This window comes from Aspergillus costaricaensis (assembly GCF_003184835.1).
Source record: "Aspergillus costaricaensis CBS 115574 unplaced genomic scaffold BO79scaffold_24, whole genome shotgun sequence".
Taxonomy (NCBI): domain Eukaryota; kingdom Fungi; phylum Ascomycota; class Eurotiomycetes; order Eurotiales; family Aspergillaceae; genus Aspergillus; species Aspergillus costaricensis.
In genome coordinates this window covers 109,235-125,912 of record NW_020291824.1, presented here as the reverse complement: position 1 = coordinate 125,912, position 16,678 = coordinate 109,235, and the positions used below count along the sequence as shown (strand labels likewise).

Genomic DNA, 16,678 nt, shown 5'->3' with positions numbered 1-16,678 from the left:
ACTTCTCTATGGAGGTGTTGAGTCATACAGCCGCTGGGTGTCCGGATCACCAGGGTACCAGTATGGCCTGTCCGTTGACCGAGAAGAATTCGAACAGCTCTCTTAAGAGTACCAATGGTGAGTGATTAGTTTGCTGACAGTGAACATATTGGGCTTTCCTGATCTCTCTATTTTCGTCTGTTGCTTACAATAGCTAATCAACGTTCCAGATATAGCTCGTCATAAAGCCTCCTCTGTGGAGTCTGAGTCTGTACAGTCAGAGCTACCAGTTAATTTTGGAGAGGTCGTGAAAGGGATATATCGCTCTTCCTTTCCATACCCCTGGAATCTTGCAGCACTCAAGAAGCTGGGACTGAAGACCATAATGTACGTATCTCTGCGAGCTTGCGCATTCGTGACAGTTAACTAACCAGACCTTAGAACACTGGTTGATGAACCATACCCCCAAAGCCATGTGATGTTCGTCAAGGAGAACGGCATTGCACATCATCGCATTTTGGTTCAGGCAAACAAGGACCCTAATGTTAAGATACCTGACTCTGTCATGTTTCGAATCCTTGAGCTTCTGCTCGATAAGAGCAACCATCCTGTTCTCGTCCATTGCAACAAGGGAAAGGTAAGCACTCGTCTTCTTTTTGGTTTTGACGCGTAACTAATATCTTTTTTTAAGCATCGTACCGGATGCGTGGTTGCCTGTTTTCGCAAACTTCAAGGCTGGGATTCATGCGACGTCATTGAAGAATACCTTCGATATGCCTTTCCAAAACCGAGATTACTCGATGAAAACTACATCGACCGATTTGACCCATCCCAACTTCAGCAACTTGCTCAGTCTTCCGGTGTCAAGACGTGGCAGTCATCCGGGCTCTTCAAGATGCCACCGCAAGAGCAGGATAGAGACAAGGAATCCCCCAACTGCCACGTCCCTCCATCCCTTTAAAGAGGCCCATGCGGTTCTATGACTCACATCATAGATATGACCAGACCTCCACCCTCCGACTCTCCATTGATCAAACGACCTCCGTCCTGACAATCCGATACTCCTAGTGGCAAATTTCTCAGCCATCTGTCCCTTATCAAGGGACAGTAGGAATGATCGGTTTAGGACCCCATACTACCTCGTTCCTATTAGAACTACTCCCTAACTATTTCTTCTCTGAACTAAAAAGCATAAAATATTGGTTGACGGCTGGATCGTGATAAAGAAGCTTTAATGCTGTGTCGGAGGGATTTTCACTTTTGCTATACTCGCTTATTTTATACCCCTCAAATGTCTAAAGATAGACTGGTTCCTGGTACTTGTTGTCACTCCGTCACTAGTGTACTATTTATTGTGGGAGTAGATTGGAGATTTTCAGTCTTCAATAGGGCTTACGTGTCAAGAAAAAGACACGGGAAGACAAAAGGCTATTTTGTTATGGCTAAAGTGTATTTTAGACAATCGTCCTACTAAACTCGAAAAGAAGAGAATATTTTTAAAAGGTTTATGATCCCATTAGGTTTGTCAGAAGTACTAATAATAACTGAACATGTTAGTACAGAATCAATTTCCCCTGGACAGCGCTAGTAATCAGTATCATCGTTGTGACTACTAGGCTGCTCTACAACATATAATAATGATATAAGTACTATATAGTTCCTACTGTATATACCAGTAACAAGCCATCTCCGACAAAGATAGTACTACCTCAACAACATTAAGTAGTACCATAACGCTCAAAAACTACTGCAGAGCATATCGTCGTCATCGTGGTCATCTCCAAATCCTTCAAATTCTACCACATCATCTGAAAACAGCGTGTAAGTCACATCATCTTCACTGAATCGATCAGACATAATTTCCTCGTCGTCATCCTCGTAATCATCCTGAGAGAATGGCAGTGACCCGCATGACGAAGGAGGTGCAGCAGCAGTAGTAGTCGATAGCATCGCGCAGCTACTACTCTCATCGGGCTCACTGAACCCAAGAAGTTCTTCTTCTCCATCGGAAGAATATCCTGGTTCTTCATACATTCGTTCTTCAACTGGCGACGGCTGGTCTTTGCATTGAGGGTTGGGTGGTGGGGACTGAAAGCGCAGTTTCCGGGATGCTTGTGGCTTGTAGAGCTGTTTCTGGGCGATGCGGAAAAGTGATGCACTTATAGTGTTTCTGATATTGTTTGTGTCTGTGTTTGCTGTAGCGGACTGGGACGTGTTATTATTTTTTAGCTTGCCTAGTTTGGATTGAAGGGATTGGTGGTTGGGGAGCTTGAGTATGGAAGAAAGTGATTTCGTGATTGAGGGGATTAGGGTTGATCGTTGATTCATTTCCTGGTGGAGGGGTGAGCTAGTCATTCTCGTTGTGGTAGTGATGGGCCTTACCCTGTGGTAGTTCGGGGTGAAGACCGAGGGTGCAATTTGTGAAAGAGGTTGTAGCTTCTTGCTTTGGGGATCACCTTGACTAGTTGGTGTAGTGCATCCGAATAAAAGAGCTTCCAGGCCGATCATGAAGAGATTGTTCAGTTGTCCACGCTGTTCATTCGGTGGAATCTCTTCGGAGGATTCTTCTGTGGGAATGGGAAGCGGGGAGCTCTGTTCGCTCTCAAGCAACCCTTCTAGCTCATCGATGAAGGTTGTGGCTTGAGTGTTGTCAGAGTAATTCGTATACAAATCTGGTTGGGGGCCAAACAAAATGGTATCTTGCGTGCTATTTAGTATATAGTCCATGTAGTAATAGTCTCCTACCGGATCCGTTTTTGTCAAAGAGCCAGTATTCAGTATATATAGCTGTGCGTTTTCAGCTTGGGTAGTGAAAGACATAGATGCATTGACTGTAGATAGATAAACAGACTTGATGTAGTCTGGAGGATGAATATTGTCAAGATAATCGAATAACATTGTCTTCCGTGTAGGTCTCGTCTTCGACTGTTTTAAGTCCCTTTGAATGCCGATGATGAGCTTGAAGGAGGTGACATTGCCGTAGTGGAGATGACTATAGCTCTTAAATAGCGCAACAAGGCCAAGGTCTGACCAGAGCTTGGTAAGCACGCCATTCGTTAGCTCTTTTCACAAGACGACTTAACTCTGAAGCTGACCATGAGAATACCTTGTAACTACACATCATCTCTCCGACTGAGGAAGCGAAAGTGGAGACCGAAAGGACCATCGACGCATCGATATTGATCGAAATGCAGAGCTCGAGCTCGGGAGTTTGGAACACCCATAGATCTTGCGATTTGAGCAGCCTCTCGATACAGGCAGCATCCGTTAAGCCAGTGTCGTCAGGAATTAGTACTTGAGCTGAAGCATGAATATTGAGATCGATAGTTGAATCAAGGGAACTAAGTCGATCTTCTCCAAGATCAATTGTCAAAACCATCCCGTGGCTTTATATAACGAGCAGTCAGCATGAACATATACATTTATGAAGTAGCCCCCCGGTCAACTGGGGAAGTGGTTGTAGTAGACGAAAAAGGAAAGGAGAGGCGGGATCTATGACTGTGGAGAACTAAGCGGAATAGACGTCGCCGATCTCAATTCCCTGCATTTCTAGCTCTGCTCACCTTCACTATGTGGAGCGTATAGTCGCATGGATGAAGCATGTTCACACTATGACAGACTGGTGAGATCAACATAGACCAAGAAACCCGTACTAACTAGGAACTACCCTCGAACATGAGGACTAACACGTCTCCACTACCTTGTGTCACAAGCGCGCGGGATCGGAAGCGCATGAAGCTTATCGCGAATATACTCCCAAAAGAAAAAAGGGAGTCGTGCGTCTCCAATGCAGCTTCAGCGAATTGAGTAGCTAGTTCATCAAGGCGGCATAAGCATTATAATTCTCAAACGTTACAATTGTTTGTAGGCTGGTATGATCGCTGCCCAAAGCAGTAAAGTACTTTGGGTGTTATTGACTGATCTATTGACATTTATTTTTAGCCGGCTTATCGATAAGACATCACGTGCCTGGGGATTGATTACCTGGCCCCTAAAGCATCCTCCGCATCAGGGATTCCTAGTTTCAGGAGCTTCACAATCCAGCGATGCCCAGTGATGAAGGACAGCGCGCTCTCTTGGCTGACCAGAAAGGCCCCGATGGGCCGGAATCGCAGTCACTTCTCTCCGAGTCGCCGACACAAGACTTCGAGCTTGTGAACCATGCGGCCCCGACTAGCTCGACTCCCCGCGGACAGCCGCACCAGTCTTCCATATCACAGCCGGTACCAGAGGGACAGCGCCGCACTCCTCGAACGATGAATCGAGTACGCTTTGACCTGGACGACGAGACCGAGGATGAAGACCACCCCAATGGTCGTCGCGACTCCGGAGACTCATGGCTGGAGGAAGAGGACTATGGCCGTGCAGACCGCAACCGGTCAGCCAGGCAAATGGTCCCTCTGCTGACAGACATTGAGGCCCCGAGCGTGACCCTGGCTACTTCCGATGAATTCTTTCCCGAAGAACACCTAGAAAGTGCGAGGCCGAGGAGTGGGATGCGCATGGCCTTTATGAACATGGCCAATAGCATTATAGGAGCTGGTATAATAGGACAGCCTTATGCCCTCCGACAGGCTGGCATGTTCATGGGAATAACACTCCTGATTGTCCTCACTATTGCTGTTGATTGGACAATTCGTCTGATAGTGGTCAATTCGAAGTTGAGCGGTGCGGACTCTTTCCAGGCAACAATGCAGCATTGTTTTGGCAAGAGTGGACTTATCGCCATATCGGTTGCGCAGTGGGCGTTTGCGTTTGGCGGCATGATTGCGTTCTGTATTATCGTTGGAGATACCATACCGCATGTCTTGAGTGCTTTATTCCCTTCCCTTCGTGATATGTCGTTCCTCTGGCTTTTGACCGACAGACGCGCTATCATTGTTCTTCTTGTTCTCGGAATTTCGTATCCCCTGTCTCTGTACCGAGACATTGCTAAGGTACAGTATCAGTAATCCTCAAAGCTGAAGTATACGGTGCTGACAGTTCAATGTAGTTGGGAAAAGCGTCTACCTTCGCGTTGATCAGTATGATAGTCATTGTGGTAGCTGTGATCACGCAGGGGTTTCGCGTACCTCCAGAATCACGCGGGGAAGTGAAGAGCCTGCTCCTGGTTAATGATGGCTTCTTCCAGGCTGTTGGAGTGATATCATTTGGTATGTTCCGGTCATTGGTAGACTATGCGATCAAAAAACCGTACTGACTGTTTGCAGCATTCGTATGCCGTATGTAGCATTGTCCCTTAACATGGCCCGAGACTAACAGATGCAAAGATCACAATAGCCTTCTGATCTACGGTTCATTGAAGAAACCGACCATGGACCGATTTGCAAGGGTAACCCACTACTCGACTGGTGTATCACTCTTGATGTGTCTAGCTATGGGCATCTTTGGTTTCCTTTTCTTTGGATCACAGACTCAAGGAAACGTCTTGAACAATTTCCCATCCGACAATATTCTGGTCAATATCGCACGACTGTAAGATCACGGCCCATATTCCGCGGACATTCAACAAGCTGACCCGAAGAAGATGCTTTGGCCTAAACATGCTCACTACCTTGCCGCTCGAAGCATTTGTATGTCGGTCGGTGATGACAACCTACTACTTCCCTGACGAGCCTTTCAACATGAACCGACACCTGATATTCACATCGGCACTGGTCGTGTCCGCTATGGCTATGGCTTTGATAACGTGCGACCTAGGTGCAGTATTCGAACTGATTGGTGCAACCAGCGCTGCTGCACTGGCCTATATCTTTCCGCCTCTTTGCTATATCAAGCTGAGCAATGCGTCGCACAAAGCCAAGATCCCCTCATATTTGTGCATTGTATTCGGCATAACTGTTATGGGAGTCAGCCTGTTGCAGGCCGTGATGAAGATGATAAGTAGTAGGTCCAAGACCCTATTCACCTGATGGCCTCTGGACTGGCTTTGCTAACAATTTTCACTTGCTGCCATAGATGAAGGCGGCGCGAGCACCTGCAGTGCTTAGCGTAAAAATATTCCTATTCGGTCTCTGAGCATATTTCAGCTCACTTCCCATCTGATAGACTTCATTTCTTTCTGGCTGCCTCGATATAAATGTACATACTGTCGTGCGCCATCATGTTTCTATATCCAATTTTTGCCTCATCCGTATTAACTTCTGGTACCGAAATATGTTTCTATATTGACATAACCGTGATAGCTGTGCTATACCAGCCGCGACGCCTCAGAAGGCAACACTTAGGATGGAATAGGGAGTGTAGTGTGGTGGCTACCGATTTCACTTGGCATACGAAGACTAATACCTCGTCGATTGCTCCGATTTGAAACTTGCTCGAAACTGTCAAACTTGTCCAATTAACCCGAGCTTGACTTTGGGTGGCTGCAAAGCTGCGTTTGCAGGCATCCTAGTACAGCAGGTACTCACCCACAACACGCAATTGTTTCACTTAGCCTTTATATGATTCTCGTATCTTCCTTTCTATCCATCTGACTTCTGAAATATCCATCCACAGCGCCGACTGCCAGCATATTTTTTCTGCCTTCTTGGTAGCCAAACCCCTCATTCATTGCACCCAAAACTCGATCGTAATACCTACTGCCCTGCTTTACCCCCACATTTGTGTTTCCCCTTCAAGGTTCAACTGTTCAAAGTATCCATGCTGTTTTGACTGGTTGGTTTAGTGGCGACATTTTCTACTATTCCTCCCTGACAAAAACATTTTCGTACCTTATCCTCACCCTCGCCTTCCTGACTACCTCTGCGACCTTGAGATGTCATTCACTTGAAATTGCTAGTGATGCCTGGGCAACAGAATCTCCCCCGGGGCTACTTCACTCTCTGGTAAGGCTAACGCGTTTAAAAGACGCGTCCAGCTCTCCCTGAGTGAACTCATGGATCTTTCCGTCCCAACTCATTTTAGAACAGACATCTGAACATCGATTTGTTTCTGCAATTGCAGCATCATCTCTTCGATAAGATGGATTCCAATACTTCAGATCGCCTCAAGAGGCTTCAAATGGTACGTTGTGCAAAGAACCAGGAAGTCCATTTCTATCATACACGCTTTTTGGAGTAGAGTCAATGGCTAATCCAGACTTCCACCCCGATAGGAAGACCTCGGAACCGCACGACGGGAGTACATCTCAACTGCAGATGACAGGCGACATAAGAAGGCTAGGTTGGAAGACATAGAGGCAATACGGATGACAAACGTTTCTGGTTCAGCTGCTCAACGCATGGCCACCGCAAACCAGGGGAGACTTGAGGATTGGGCAAGTAAGTCATTGGAAAGGAGAACCTCTCAAATGTTATGCCTGTTTCATCTTGCTGAACTTCTGTACTCAAGATGTCCACAAGACAATAGGTGATACCGAAGACCTGGAAAACCTTGACAGCCTCCTGGATGGACAAAGTCATCGACTTCAGCTAAGCGCCATGATTCGGGGAAGTGGAGGCCAAAATTACATAGGGGATCAAAGGCGCTCTGGTTCTGCTCCGGCTATCAGGTCATTGCATCCGGTCGGTCGTGGCGGCGGCGTGATAGGCACCCGAGGACGTGGAACAAGGCAGAGCTCTTTACCGTGAGTATCAAACGTTTTTCTTTACCTATTACAGATTTCTGGCTAATATGTAAGGAATATGCAGGCCGTCCAACTTTGCACCCAGAGGCCATGCTGCTCAGCCTCAGAAGCGGTCCCATAGAGATGCAGCTCTTGACGACAATGACTTCTACCGCACGGCTCGTGAGGGAAACGCTTCAAGGAAGGTAGAAGCCATGAGAGGACAAAACAGACGATCTTGTAAGCTATTGGTATTCGCATTAGTGAGATACATGGCACCTAATACGATCCTTCTAGCTGTGCGAAGGCCTACGTCTTCTATGTCCAAACCGAGAAGACCCGTGTCACAGTATGTTGCGATTACCATCCCCTAAATGATATCAAATCAAACCTTACATTTGGATACAGGGTTGACTATAGTAGCATGCTCAGTCAGCCACAGAGTTTCCTTGCTGCCGCTCGCAGTCTGGTCAGCGCTAGAACTACGCCGGCTGCCCCTACTCCCGCCTCCCAAGCATCTCGCGATGCTGGCAGATCTGAGGCCAGTCAAAAGTCTTCAATTCAAATGGACACCACGGATAGGCTTACTATTCAGGAGACGCAGCCGCATTCGAAGCCCCAACTGGCGGAACATTCCAAGCCTCTTCCCCGTCCAGTAGTTCAGCTACCGGCAATTCCCCCTCGGAGCACGGCTTTGCAGCGAGAGAGTGCAACCAAGACGGACGAGCCGCTTCCAGTCTTGCCATCTCCAGCCGTACTCGATACCACCAGTCAGGATCAAGGGTCTGCCTCTATGAGCTTGGAGTCGACGGAGGCTGAACAATCTAATTCTGGAATGCCTGAAAGCCAAGCTGGAACACGAGAACAAGTTACCACTGACCCGTCTACAGAGGCAGCTCCTGCACCGGATGCTATAGATACCACTCCAAAGGTAGCAACTGATGTCAAAGAAGCCATCCTGCTTGACTTTAGCTCCACACCACCGGAGCAAAGCATCCATGGCCAAAGTCCTGCTACTACGGAGGTGCTAACTCCTTCTCTTGAAGACCTGAAAGGCCTTGACTTTAAACAGGATCTTCACCCTAGGTTTCCTACTAGAAGAAAATTTGACTTTGACATGTCTTTGGACAAAAGGGAACCATCCACTAATGAGCGTGATATCATGCCTACCAAACAACATAACAATTCCGAAGCCAGCGAGGATCTGCATCGACAGATTAATATGCTGTGCGAGCTTTTGCAGTCGACTTCTCTTTCGGGTGAGCACCGTGAAAGCCTGAAGCAATGCAAGACAGCACTCGAAGGGAAGTTGCAAGGCGCTTATGACTCCACAGGTAAAACAACTCAGACACAACAAGACCCTTTCCTTGGAAAGCCGGTTCTTGAAACTCTTGAAGCTGCAGCTGAGCCAGATGAACAAACACAATCGACCATCAGTGGTCTAGGTATACATAATGTAGCCTTGGACAGATCCACCCCCATAAAAGCTGAGCCGATAGTCGAAACAGACAAGCAATCGACCTCTAGCACCGGCGGACAGATCATGCCTACATCAGTGGAGAATGCCCGACTAGCGATGGCAAGTCCAAGCCCTTCCACCCGACTGAACGTGACCGCGCCGCCATTCGTCCCAAAGACACCCTACCGCGCCCAGTCGAATAGTTTCTCAAGCGAGTCAAATGCGACATGTGTGCCTGAAACTCCCTGCCCGCACCGTCGCGTGAGCATGCCAGAAGGACACATATTTGGCGATCACCTACTGCCAGGTAGGCGTAGAGAGACCATATCCTCTGGAGCCGAGCCGCTTGCGGCGAAGCAGCCAGCGACCGATGGTAAGTACTATCTTTATCTATGTATATATGCATATCTCTCATGTCCAATACTAGTTTCAACTCCAGAAGTTCCTGAACCCCGTTTCAAGTTCTCGATTCCGCCGAAAGTCTCGCACAAGTTGACTATCAAGACACCAGTCAGGGAAGGATTTGGCAAAGAGGAGACCCCCAGACCAATTGCGCCTCGACTTGCATCAGGAAACATTCCCAGCCCGGCCACCAGACCTTCACCTGCTCTGCAACAATCTGTCCATGCCCCGAAGCCCAAGCCCTCCCCCTCCGCCCTGGGCGGTCTTGAGAGCTCTAGATATGCGTCGCCATCGAGCAACAAACCTTTTCGATAATCCTAATGACACTTACTAATCGGTGAAAATAAGGTTGTTGTTGTGTGTTATCTACAGTTTGATCATGTTGTACTTAGTACTACTACTTAGGTAATAACTAAATGTTGAAAGAGCCGCATATTGTAGGATTAAGCGGGTTTGCTTCATACAATTTTATACTTGACTGTTCCGTATTAACATGGTTCATGACAAGTAGCATATTCAAATTGATTCTAAACAAACGTCATACTTCTCATACTATAGAAGACATTCTATGGTGAGGATAGAAAAGTTACATATACATTTTACAGCTTCGCCTTGACCTTGAGCATCGCCTCTGCCACTTTCCGTCGCTGAATCTTACCCGTCGCTGTCTTGGGGATCTGCGGAACAAGCCACACCTACAATATAAAGTCCAATTAGTGACCCCATATCACATCAAAGCAACAACAAATGGAGGGGGGAAACCCACCTTCTTCGGCGTCTTAAACTTCGCCAACTTCGACTCCACCCACGCCTTCAATTCCTTCTCAGTAGCAGCATCCCGACTCTTAAGCACCACCGCAGCACCGATATCCTCCCCGTAGTGACCCTCATCCGGAATAGCGAAGCACACAGCCTCCGCGACCTTCGGGTGATGCAAGAGCGTATTATCCAATTCAATTGGACTGATCTTCTCACCGCCCTTATTGATAAGTTCCTTGATACGGCCCGTGATGATAACGTAGCCATCGGCGTCTTTCTTGCCTTGGTCTCCTGTACGGAAAAATCCGTCTGCTGTGAAGGAGGATGCGTTGGCGGAGGGGTTGTTCAGGTAGCCCTTTGTTACGTTGTCGCCTCGGACGCAGATCTCTGCTTCTTGGCCTTGAGGCACTTCGTTGCCGTTGTTGTCGAGGATTCGTACTTCCACGCCTTGGCCTAGGCCTACGCTGCCGGGTTGGCGTTTTCCTGGGGGAAGGGGGTTGCTGGTCATTTGGTGGGCGGCTTCGGTCATGGCGTAGGCTTCGAGGACGGGGGCGTTGAAGGCCTTTTCTAGGTCTTGGAAGGTTTTGGGCGAGAGGGGTGAGGAGCATGAGCGGATGAAGCGGATTTGGGGGACTGGGTTGGGAAGGGGTGTTTTGAGGAGGATTTGGTGGATGGTTGGTACTGCTGTGTACCAGTTTGCTTTGTGGGTGGTGAAGTCCGTCCAGAAGTCTGTGGCGGAGAATCTGGGAGGGACTATTACGGAGCCTCCGGAGTATAGAGGGGCTAGGAATGCTGCGAGGAGACCGTGGACGTGGAATAATGGCATCACGAGGTATGTTCGGTCTGCTGGGGTGAGGTTGTATGTTGCTTGGATGTTCCCTGTAGTGGGTTAGTGGATTTGGTCTTGGGATTGTCTATATTTTTGCTTTTGCGAGTGTGTCTGTATAGTTGTATTGCTACTTACTCATTGTGGTTGTTAGGTTCTTGTGAGTGAGTGGGACCTGCATGATAAGTGGTAGATCGGAATGTTAGTGATATGAGATATCCAATGGGATGTGGGATAGTAGATCGAGCTTACAGCTTTGGGCCTGCCAGTAGTCCCACTGGTATGTAGAACGAGGGCAATGTCATCGGGTTGAGCTTCCTGAATATCTGCGCCTCCATTGCCTGCCAGTTTTCCATGTTCCTTGACATCTAGAATGATCTCGGAACCGTTCCAGTAGCACTCCGCGATAGCGGCCTGGTACTTCCGGCCCGCGCGAACAGCCGGTCCATCCTTTATGTATGACCCCTTCGGAATTAAAAGCAGAGTGGAGCTCAGATCGTCAATGTAGAATTCGAATTCCTCTTGCTTATAGGCCGGGTTCAAGGGCGCGGCGATGGCACGCTGCCAGGAGGCGGCAAGAAAGGCGACTATGAACTCATAGGAGTTTATCAGAGCCAGCGAGACGGCAGCGCCATGAGTGACACCCAGTCGAGCTAGCTTAGCCTGGAAATCGGCGATATGGTTATGTAACTGCTGATAGGAGATCGACAGCGGAGTGGGTTTATTGGGGACTAGGACAGCAAGGTCAGCACTATCGGAGGAAAATGACCGGGCCAAGGTCGCCATCGTCGTTAGTATGCTGCAGATAGTAACGCTTAGGGTCTTGGCTTGGCAGGGATGCTGATCGGAATTGATTCAATAGAGTTGATGAGATCCAATTGCTTATGGGACTTGTGAGATGAAGAATCGGGATTCAGGAAGTATTCACAACACCACGAGAAATTGTTTCCCAGGGTATTTTGCTGAAGGGATAGGGGTTCCCTTTCTTGTCTTCCCATCCGACCTCGGGATCTCCTCTTTGGGCTCCGCTCCCCCATTATTTCCTGTTTGGGACAGCTGATTCTGGTTAGTCACCGCCACAATGCAGCAAACTAAGCAAACCATGTAAACTAGACAAACCTCTCCTCATTCTATCGGCCCCGTTCACATTACTTGGGTGATCGATTGATGGTACGCTGTGAAGCTGTCGCTTGAACTGTCCCCTTCATGCTTATTAGATCTTGATTTCTCTTCATTTTGTATCAGGCATGGCTTCTGATTCCACCCCCGCGAAGCCAGGGGGCACCTTGTCACTCTACGCCAATCTTCTAGATCCATCTGCCGATAACTCGCCCGGAACGATCGCTCGCGCCCCGGTCGTCTTTAAGCAGAGTAGCACTACCGAGAATAATGACTCTCAGTCCGATGAATCCGCTGCCAAAAAGCAGCAGCTCAGTGCTGGTAGACTCATACCCTCTTTTGTTGACTGAGCCGTTTTATCTGCATTTGACCGATCTGATTGCTCACTTGTCCGCCCGGTTGTTCTCATCGGTGGTTTCCAGCTTCTCTCAGATTTCAGCCTACCAAGAGGCCCCAGCTAGCAGCTCAGAAACCGAAACCGAAACCGACGTTACCAAAGACTGCTGCTGCGCCCGCGGCCCCGGCAGCAGCCCCCGTGAAGACTACTCTCGCAGATTGGGCAGCCACTGAGGATGACGATGTCAATGGATTCTATGCCGGTCCGAAGAGGCAACGAGGTGGGCGCAAGAAGCGCAAGAAGAACCGCGAGGCGCAGGAGTTTGTACAGAACTGGGACGACATTTATGACCCGTCGCGACCTAACAACTACGAAGAGTACAAACACAGTGACGAACAAATAGCTGAGGTGAGGGAGTGGAAAGACCGTCTTTACGCACATCGCATGGCCAGATCGCCCAGCAGGGACTCACTAAGTGACGATGAATATGCACGACCCATGAACCGTAAGCTATTCGCTCTCAAGATCGTGTTCATTTACTCATGACTGTCATAGGTAAATTTGCTCCTCCGAGCAGCTTCGCGCCGCCTCCCAATCTCAACGATATGCCGCCCAGGCCACCCATCGAATCTCCTCCAGAACGAACAAGCGAAACCCCAGGAGATATCTCCATGTCGGATGCTCCTCCACCGCCACCCCCGACCGATGAGCCGCCCGCGCAGGTTCCGGATGACCCTACAGGCGAAGATGCCTACTTACGGCGCCTTCAGTTGTCAATGGGCAACCAGCCTGCAGCAGCTCCTGCTGCCCCACCACCGCCCAGGCCCCTAGAATCCTTGCAACCAGCTTCCGCAACGATATCCCGAGCACCAGTTCGCTACACGCTTCCTCCTCCACCCGAGGACATACCTGCGTCGGAGGCGGAATTGGAAGAAGTCTTCGCAAAGGAGCAGCCAGTGGAAGATGAACCGGAGGATGAGAGCCAGCGTTCGCTGCGGCCAGGACAGAAGGGATTTGCTGAACGTCTCATGGCCAAGTATGGCTGGACTAAGGGCTCTGGTCTGGGTGCTACGGGCACCGGCATTGTCAAGCCATTGCAAGTCAAGGTTGAGAAGCAGAAGAAGCGACCGGACTCCGAAGGCGGGGGCTTCGCGACGCCCGCTGGTCGGGGCAAGATCATTGGCGGCGCAAGGAAGAATGAAGAGGAAGGGAAGTTTGGTCCAATGAGTGAAGTCATTATCTTAAAGGGTATGCTTGACGGAATGGACTTGGATGCTGAATTAGCAGGGGATGGCGAGGGCGGTGGTCTCATGCAAGAGATTGGTGAAGAGTGTTCTGAGAAGGTAAGTGGGTGGTTGCCTAATACATGGCACGGTCTAATGAGATACAGTACGGTCGTGTTGAACGTGTCTTCATACCTCGAGACTCGGCGCCTCCAGTGCCAGTTTTTGTCAAGTTCACCAATCAGCTCTCGGCTCTACGTGTATGTGCTGCATCGATGCCCACCTAATGCTTTATTTAAGAACCTGGCTAAGAAATTTAGGCTGTCAACGCTCTTGAGGGTCGGATATTCAGTGGGAATGCTATCACTGCCCGGTTCTACGATGTACATACTTTTGAACAGGGGATATACGATAGCTAATAGCGGGAAGGGACTCTGTACATGATACCTCACAAGTTGCGAACTGAAGAATACAAGCAAGGGACAATTCTCTCACCTTTTATGCCACTTAGCATAGTCATTTTGAGGAGCCAGAACAAGACTACTAGGAGAATGCATCCATTTCAGTGACTCTTACCTATTAACCCGGTCACTGTTTGCATTACTATCAGTGCTCAAAGACCGGATATCGTAATTTCCCCTGTGGCTATCTATACTGTATTGAGGTCATGTGACTTAAAGCATGAGATATAGTACTTGCTTCCAGGCTCCTTCCACAGTGGTTGTTGCCTAAATCATACTTACAATGTACTATATTGATTGAGATAGTCTATACATCCCGACAAAGGCTATTTGCTACAACCATAGCGCAGCTACTATTATACCACCGATATGAGGAAGTTGCTGGAATGGTTGGAGAAACTAGTAGCAGTAACCTCTTAACTAATTACTTCATTTGTACATGGTATATGTGTGCATTGAGTTGGCTGACGGCGATCTCCGGGAATAATTGCTGCATGTCAACTGTGTGTACCCAATAAAACCACCATGTACAACGCAAGGACACATGGAAGACCCCATTGGTTCCGTCGCCCAAGGCACAACTGCAGAGGGAGGAAATGGAAGACGTGCCAATGAACTTTCCTCGATCAAAAAGTTCGATGCGGATCTATGAGGTCATGTGACAGCGATAAACTGCAGCGCCGCCGGGGACTGATTGGCTGTGGGGCATCAAACCCAGCGATGAGCAGCTGCACGCCCAAGACAGTGTTACTTCGTCTGCGCATTCACGGCCGACCTTAATTTGCCTACCTCACTATCCTTTAAATCCCTCTGACCTCGTTCCTCCCGCCTCGCTTTCTTCTCTTCTTCCCCTCTCCTTCCCAACCCTCTCAACTCTCTCGCCGTCATCCCAACCTTCTTCGGTTCCAGCCCACCTACGTACTCCGAAATCGCATCCCCAAAATGTCACTTTGCCAGAACCGTCTGACGGAGGAGAGGTATGTGACTGACAACACCGCATACGCATAATGTGGCGTGTATTTTCTCGAACTAACCCCAAACGCGACCATTTACAGAAAGCAGTGGCGTCGAGACCACCCTTTTGGCTTCTACGCAAAGCCGCATCGGACTCCTCAAGGAACACTTGACCTCAAACGATGGGAGTGCGGTATTCCCGGCAAGGCGCAAACACTCTGGGAAGGCGGACTTTTCAAGCTGGACGTTACCTTTCCCGATGGTGAGTGAAGCCTTTCGACTGGTGCTCTATGCGACAAACCTGCTAACCCGCATTCTATCGCAGAATACCCCACTAAGCCGCCGAAGTGTAGGTTCCCCTCTCTCTCGTACCATCCCCAACGCCACTCGTCCGTGCTGTTTGAAAGGTTTCGTCTACAGCACTTTTCGCGCAATAAGCTAACTAGAGCATTCGCATTCGACAGGCAAATTTGTGCCTCCGCTTTTCCACCCTAACGTCTATCCCTCCGGCACCGTGTGTCTCTCGATCTTGAACGAGGAGGAGGCGTGGAAACCCGCAATCACAATCAAGCAGATTCTCCTGGGTATTCAGGACCTGCTAGATGACCCCAACCCGGAGTCACCAGCCCAGGCTGAGGCATACAACCTGTTCAAGAAGGACCGCCCAGCGTACGAGAAGCGAGTTAAACAGGTCGTGAGGGAGAACCCGGCCCTTTAAAGAACGCCCCACGACGGCATGACAATTTATTATCCCACCACGAAGCTACTCTTCCGCCCATCGTGTGTCTATTTCCGTCCCCCCAACTTCATCCCAGTTCTGCGAATTTCACGGCGGGTATGGCGGCTTAAGAGTCTTAGACCAGGTGTTCCCACGTGGGGTAGAAGGACGGGAAGCCTTCCAAGAGGGAGAGCGCAGATACACCCGCTCGGGAGTTTATGATCATGCTCAGCGCGCCATTGCAGTCAAATAGGTTCCGGAATGTCGCATGGGCGCAGGTGTGTCTTAACTATTCTCCTGTCTTGGAGGTGTGGAATACATGGGTTTTCTTCTTAGCGAGCAGCGTGGCGTACATAGAACTGACAAAACGGGGCGGTTCGGGACGGCGTTTGACACTATCTTAATGCGATTTATCTAGCTTATGTCCCTTCTTTCTCTTTGGGATGCTCGCATACTTCTATCTATGTCTACCACTGGGGGTGCACGCTGGTGACCGATTTTCGGATGATCATACCATAGATAGACGGCTTGTGCCCCCTGGGTGGGGGGAGGGTCCTCTCTAATCGACTCCAACTCAATTTTCTCCAATCTGTCATCCTTAGTGCGTAAAAGTAAAACAAGTTCCAGAAAGACCAAAAATCTGGAGAAAGTACTCTAGTAGAATATAAAATGTGGGGGATGTGCAGACAGTTGAAGGAAAATGGGACACCAACAACGTTGGAACCAACTAGAGAACCCGACCCAACCTGTCAGGGCACAACCAATAAGGATGACATAGATAGATAGAAAGAAAGAAAAGTAACCGTCACAGCAACACATTCAGTTTTCCGCGTAGGAAAATTAGCGGCTATCTTATCGGAAGTGAGTCACTGAGATTTGTGGCCGAAATCGCCCC

The 16,678-nt window shown here is 49.0% G+C and overlaps 7 protein-coding genes across 7 annotated transcripts; 5 read left to right on the top strand and 2 right to left on the bottom strand.

The window, feature by feature from the left end:
• Positions 1–62: 62 nt before the first annotated feature.
• yphA (tyrosine phosphatase family protein) lies at positions 63–940 on the top strand (the record flags this gene model as incomplete). Its single annotated transcript, XM_025678705.1, has 4 exons — positions 63–117; positions 210–366; positions 421–616; positions 671–940. The coding sequence occupies 4 exons, from the start codon at positions 63–65 to the stop codon at positions 938–940; spliced, it is 678 nt and encodes a 225-aa protein (XP_025537459.1).
• Positions 941–1,716: 776 nt separating this feature from the next.
• BO79DRAFT_270176 (uncharacterized protein) lies at positions 1,717–3,397 on the bottom strand (the record flags this gene model as incomplete). Its single annotated transcript, XM_025687271.1, has 3 exons — positions 3,050–3,397; positions 2,362–2,979; positions 1,717–2,310 (listed from the first exon to the last, which is right to left on the bottom strand). The coding sequence occupies exons 1-3, from the start codon at positions 3,356–3,358 to the stop codon at positions 1,717–1,719; spliced, it is 1,521 nt and encodes a 506-aa protein (XP_025537458.1). The 5' UTR covers positions 3,359–3,397.
• Positions 3,398–4,025: 628 nt separating this feature from the next.
• BO79DRAFT_246665 (putative amino acid transporter) lies at positions 4,026–6,216 on the top strand (the record flags this gene model as incomplete). Its single annotated transcript, XM_025685587.1, has 6 exons — positions 4,026–4,916; positions 4,973–5,132; positions 5,190–5,201; positions 5,250–5,454; positions 5,507–5,865; positions 6,179–6,216. 6 exons carry the CDS (start codon positions 4,026–4,028, stop codon positions 6,214–6,216), a joined length of 1,665 nt encoding a protein of 554 aa, XP_025537457.1.
• Positions 6,217–6,942: 726 nt separating this feature from the next.
• On the top strand, positions 6,943–9,701 carry BO79DRAFT_270172 (uncharacterized protein; the record flags this gene model as incomplete). The annotated part of the gene is made up of 7 exons (XM_025687270.1): positions 6,943–6,984; positions 7,076–7,241; positions 7,312–7,546; positions 7,611–7,765; positions 7,823–7,874; positions 7,934–9,357; positions 9,412–9,701. 7 exons carry the CDS (start codon positions 6,943–6,945, stop codon positions 9,699–9,701), a joined length of 2,364 nt encoding a protein of 787 aa, XP_025537456.1.
• Positions 9,702–9,985: 284 nt separating this feature from the next.
• BO79DRAFT_198485 (acyl--CoA ligase) lies at positions 9,986–11,757 on the bottom strand (the record flags this gene model as incomplete). Its single annotated transcript, XM_025681349.1, has 4 exons — positions 9,986–10,081; positions 10,153–11,024; positions 11,110–11,146; positions 11,224–11,757. 4 exons carry the CDS (start codon positions 11,755–11,757, stop codon positions 9,986–9,988), a joined length of 1,539 nt encoding a protein of 512 aa, XP_025537455.1.
• Positions 11,758–12,218: 461 nt separating this feature from the next.
• BO79DRAFT_288888 (putative G-patch DNA repair protein (Drt111)) lies at positions 12,219–14,107 on the top strand (the record flags this gene model as incomplete). The annotated part of the gene is made up of 5 exons (XM_025688733.1): positions 12,219–12,411; positions 12,513–12,932; positions 12,983–13,770; positions 13,818–13,910; positions 13,971–14,107. The coding sequence occupies 5 exons, from the start codon at positions 12,219–12,221 to the stop codon at positions 14,067–14,069; spliced, it is 1,593 nt and encodes a 530-aa protein (XP_025537454.1). The 3' UTR covers positions 14,070–14,107.
• A 750-nt stretch (positions 14,108–14,857) lies between these two features.
• BO79DRAFT_176743 (E2 SUMO-conjugating protein UBC9) lies at positions 14,858–16,259 on the top strand. The gene is made up of 4 exons (XM_025679870.1): positions 14,858–15,088; positions 15,167–15,327; positions 15,391–15,414; positions 15,530–16,259. Exons 1-4 carry the CDS (start codon positions 15,054–15,056, stop codon positions 15,781–15,783), a joined length of 474 nt encoding a protein of 157 aa, XP_025537453.1. The 5' UTR covers positions 14,858–15,053; the 3' UTR covers positions 15,784–16,259.
• The last annotated feature ends 419 nt before the right edge of the window (positions 16,260–16,678 follow it).